Source organism: Nicotiana tabacum, chromosome 9 (assembly GCF_000715075.1).
Source record: "Nicotiana tabacum cultivar K326 chromosome 9, ASM71507v2, whole genome shotgun sequence".
In the NCBI taxonomy this organism is placed as follows: Eukaryota; Viridiplantae; Streptophyta; class Magnoliopsida; order Solanales; family Solanaceae; genus Nicotiana; species Nicotiana tabacum.
In genome coordinates this window covers 68,382,483-68,387,482 of record NC_134088.1, presented here as the reverse complement: position 1 = coordinate 68,387,482, position 5,000 = coordinate 68,382,483, and the positions used below count along the sequence as shown (strand labels likewise).

General features: G+C 35.3%; 1 protein-coding gene across 1 annotated transcript; it reads right to left on the bottom strand.

Annotated features, from left to right (window-relative positions):
* Positions 1-636: 636 nt before the first annotated feature.
* Positions 637-4,001, bottom strand: LOC107759407 (putative protein phosphatase 2C 63). The gene is made up of 4 exons (XM_016577349.2): positions 3,470-4,001; positions 2,439-2,812; positions 1,685-1,921; positions 637-1,294 (listed from the first exon to the last, which is right to left on the bottom strand). Exons 1-4 carry the CDS (start codon positions 3,723-3,725, stop codon positions 1,043-1,045), a joined length of 1,119 nt encoding a protein of 372 aa, XP_016432835.1. The 5' UTR covers positions 3,726-4,001; the 3' UTR covers positions 637-1,042.
* Between the last annotated feature and the right edge of the window lie 999 nt (positions 4,002-5,000).

The following is a 5,000-nucleotide window of genomic DNA, read 5'->3' as shown; positions in this document are numbered from 1 at the left end:
TTCAAATAGAAACTGATTCACAGGTCACTCATGCTGGAACTGGATCGCGTGGAGCTTAGACATGTATATGAGGAAGTCAAATATATATATTGTGTTGGCTAAGCATGGGATGAACCCCACACCCTCAGATGGACGACTACCATGGCATCCCTTATATTACTTATCTCCCCCTCCCTTTGCCTTATCAGTTTTCAATAAGGACTGTTCTGAAAACTTAAACGCTCGAACAGTCTTGGCTTGTAATATCTATAACTGTTACGTTAATTAATTTCTAATATAAATATCCTTATTAGCAAAAAAAAAAAGAAGAAAAACCTCCGCTTATGTACAATGCTTGAGAGCCTAATTCCCAAGTTTGAATTATAAATCCTATAAATGGATACTAATTCTCATAATTAATGAATAGAGAAAAGGTTATTCTATTAAATAAACATATTTTATGAACCACTTATTACTGGTGATTGGTGAAAGAAAAAATTACTGGTGATTATTCTTTACAAAATATTAGGTAACTCTAAGTTACAGACCTAAACTTATACTAATTAACAACAAAAGATTGGTGTAAATTCCAAAGGAAGAAACCACAGCAGTGAAATAACATTGAACTGCAGAGGAAGTCTTTAATTAAGCTTTTCGTTTCTGAAGCGGAGATCTGCTTTTCATTTTTATTTAATTTTAACTTCAGTACCATTCCACAGAGAACCTGGAAATGTCGGATTTCAGAAAACTTTGGGATAACTATAAAGTAATGAAAAACTTACTTCAGCTCAAAATCATAGGCCACCATTTCACTATTGATCTCCCAAAAAAAAAAAAAAAAAAGAGGAGAGAAAACCCTTTTGGTAAAAACAAAAAAATCTGTTTGGTCAGCTCCTAAAACTGAAAGCTTTTGCTGGCAATGCATTCAACCAGCCACCCAAAACTGTGATTTTATGTACAACAACCCTGTATTCTTTCCATGCACCGTTTCCTTTTCACTACCATAATCCTACTGTATCCATTATACACTGCCCCGAGGGGCCATATTGGCTGTTTAAGAAACTCAACCACTTGGTTCATCTGCAACACCATCTGAATGATAGGACGAGATGTCCACAGGCGCAGTGATACAGCCAACAGTGCTTTTGGAGTGGAAAGAGCTCTTCTGGTGATCAAGATAGATCACTATAACAGTTATATCATCGTGGAAATGACGTCTAATCCCCTTCTCTATCTTCTTTATGTCCTTGTACCTCATCTCCCTCTTCTTAGCAGCCTCCTTAAGGGCTGCTCCCACCAATCTCTTAGCTATTCCCTGCAAGTATTCCAAACCAAAAGATCAGTTCATGATATATAAAATTCAAGTGCCATGTTACATTTCTTGGATCAAAATAAGCAGAATTACCAAGAATCACTCCCATATCTTAACAAAGATATCTACATCTAATCGAGTAACTGGGCTCAAGTGTGCTCAGACGACTTTAACAAGAATGTCATCAAAGCCGTTTCAATCCCCTCCCAGGTTAAACAGACTTGAGTTCCGACTGTATTAACAGCAAAATATAGCTAGTAGCTTGGCAGAAATGCAATATAAAATATATGGCTACTTAGACACTAATAATAAAAATGAAGCAAACATGAGTTATTAAAGACTATTTCCACAACTTGTCCATAGAAAACAACAATGAAAGAAATGTCAACTTACAGCTCTTGGGTTTTTAAAGACTATTTCCACAGCTGCTTCATCGCTTAGGTGTTCCCAGAGGCCATCAGAAGCAAATATCACAAATAAGTCATACGGTCTAAGTTTTCTTGTAACAATAGAAGGTTCTGCTGTCAGTACAGCCCGCTTCAAAGGAACAGGATTTCCATATTGTTGAAAGACAGGATCCCTGTTTAACTCAGGTTTCTTGAGATAGGCATCTCCAATAGATCTAGAAACCTACAAAGTGCCATGTGTAAGTATCTTTGTCGCACGTTCATAATGACAAAGTTCTAGACTAAGGAGCAAAGACACAAAAAGGCTACAAACAAAAGGTGCTATGTGTAAGTATCTTTCCTTGAAAATCATTGGCCTTGAAAGTATGCAACATTTTGAGGTTACAGCTAAGACTTGTGCATAACCAAGATAAATGGGAATCTCGGAAGCAAGCTCCTGTAAGTCGTGCTTTTACTTTTCAAAAAAGAAAAAAGAAAAGCATGGAAAACCAGAGAACTCCAAAATGCAGTTCACTTAAATGAACCACGCAACACATAAAGCAAGGAAATAGAAAAGAAATACAATAACCAGATACAAAGACATAAGTAAGCACCTAGGGAAGTCAAGAAACAAATAGTGCAACTTTGCACTGTTCAGATTTGACATTATTCAAAGCAACCTACTTCAAACAAAAATGCTTAGGTCATTCAACAAGCAAGTAGACAGAATTGGTTTTAAAGCAGCAAATAAGTAAGCTCACCTGAATTATGCCTTTAACTCTCCAAACTCCTCGACAGTATACCACTATAGATGAATCATCAGGATGAAGTGATTCAACCTCTTTCCGCACCTTCTCACACGAAACATTATGATCAGTCGATAACCTTTCTGCAACCACTTTACTTCTCTCCCCATCAAAACCCCTGCGTCCAAGAACTGCCCTAGAGTCTCCTAAATTAGCTACGTATAATTCACTACCTGAAATAGCACCCACCAAACAACATGATCCAACTGAAGCAATCTTCGGCATTAAAGGCAATGATTGCTTCACCAATCGAATAAAATCCTCTTCTGTAGCATTAAATGCCCTCTTTATCACCTCTGATGTTAAACCCCCTTGCTCTTTCTGGAATTCTACACCAAATTGAAAGCAAAGAAATTAGATTAATAGCAAAGAAGAAAAGTACTCATTTATCAAACACAAAGGGAGTGATGAAACAGTAAGCATGTAGAGGCGGATCTAAGATTTAAATTTGATGGGTTGGACCTTCAAGATTTTTAGCATTGAACTCATTGTACTTTAGAAATTATGGTTTCAGATTTAATATTTGTAAAATTTTAGTAAATTTTTAAGTTCTATATTTAAAGTATGTGTAAGATATACTGGGTTTAGTTGAACCCGCTGCAAAACAAAAATGCTTTATTCAACCCGAGAATATACAATCGCACGATTGGAGATAGACCATACGATTCATGTTAATATACAAGAGCAACCTTGTTTTTTCTATAATTTATTTACAAAGAGACGTAAAAGAGCAACCTTTGAGCTCTCAACCAGAAAAAGAAGTGAAAACATTAAAATTAAAATGGACACAACTGTTGAAGACCTAAAACAAAGTACATAGACAAAATTGTCTCCTTTTTTGTTCTTCTTCTAACAGCTTTTAGACCAGATCATACACAGAAAAATTAACAAGAAGCAGAAACACCAGATTGAAGAAATAGCAAACAGATAAAAATAAGAGGCAAAGAGAGAGAAAGAAAATAAGTAGAGCATAATAAAAAACGTACTGTGCAAATAAGGGAAGAGGTGTCTATTGACGAAACGGGAGGCTTCAGGGCCGCCATGGCCATCATAGACACCAACATAGGTAGCGGAAGGAGAAGTAAGGACTTGACTTTGGTCTTCCAGAGAGGAATTAGCCTGTACTACCGCCATTGAAAAGTCGCCGGAGGCATGCGGCTTCAATTCCGTATGCCACAATAGCCCATCTCCGCTCCGCCTCCCTAAACATCTCTCCAATGGCCTATAACATAATCTCATCATCTTTTTTCTCCGGTTAATCAATCAATTAAATCAAATCAGCGTTAGGTCAATAAATCAATTACAATCGGCTAAATTAAAAACCGCGATTACGTTCTCCGTTTACTGTGTGTTTTTGGGGTTTGATTGAAAGGTGTTTGATGAATTGTGTGTGAGAGAATATGGAAAGAAAAAGGAAGAAAATAAAAAGTGGAAGAAGAGAGCGAGCGATTAGTTAATAAAGAGTTTAGAGAGAGTCGAGGGGAAAAACCGCGTACAAATGAAGACACGGGAAAAATCAGAACCTACCCTTTACGCGTTTCTTTTCTTTGTAGAAAACTACTCATACAAATACTAAGGCAAATGCTTTTATCCGTTTTGTGCGATGTCAGTTGTTAGTTGACTGCCGTGTTCCATTTCTTAGTTTTATCCATACTCCACATACGCAGAGTTTACACAACTCCAAAATATTTATAATGTTATTCCATTTCATATTAGGAAATTATAAGTTCTTTAATAAATTAAAAATATGTCAAATAATTAAAAAAAAGATATAATGTTCTTTTGTTTTCTTTCCATGCTTTAAATTTTTTTTTTCTCTTAGACCGGGATCTATTGAAAATAGTCTCTTTATCTTCACAAGGTAGGAGTAAAATTGCATACGCACTGCTTCTCCAATCCCACTTGTAGGGCTACACTAAATTTGTTGTTGTTGTTATTGTAAAATATAAAGTTCTTTAAGAAATAAATATTAACTAATGAAGTTTCTATAATTGTAATATTTTTGAGCCTTTTACGGAATTCAAAGATTCGAAGGCGTAGTGGAAAATATCAAGTGTAATGCTTCATATATCTAAAATCTATGGATTTGTAGAAAGAGACACAATGTGTTACTTTATTTTTCTCTTTCACATCTAATATTTACAAATACCAAGTCAAATTTTCCTTACTCGGTGAGCTCTAAGTTGGAAATCTTATATTTCTTTCCTACGTTCACGCCATAATTGTTGCCTTAACAACCAGTCAATGCAATCCGATTTTGGTAACCAAATACTTGTAAACTAGAATATTAAAAAGTTCACATGTTGTTCATTAAAGTTTCTTTAATAAAACATTCAAGGACCCAAAGAAGACCAACTAATATCATTTAATACTTGCGGTGAAAAATTAATATAGAGTAAATTGGAAAAGAAAATAAGGACATGTTGGACCTATGTATTTCTTTTGGAATTTTTAGAATAAGATAAGAAAGAAGCATAAGAACGTTTTGAGCAGTATGTCTATGAGTACATTGAGTAT

Coding starts and splice junctions, on each gene's coding strand:
- LOC107759407 (XM_016577349.2), bottom strand. CDS start 3,725: ATGATGAGATTATGTTATAGGCCATTGGAGAGATGTTTAGGGAGGCGG. Junction 1,922..2,438: donor GAGTTAAAGGCATAATTCAG/GTGAGCTTACTT, acceptor GGCACTTTGTAG/GTTTCTAGATCTATTGGAGA. Junction 1,295..1,684: donor TCTTTAAAAACCCAAGAGCT/GTAAGTTGACAT, acceptor GAATACTTGCAG/GGAATAGCTAAGAGATTGGT.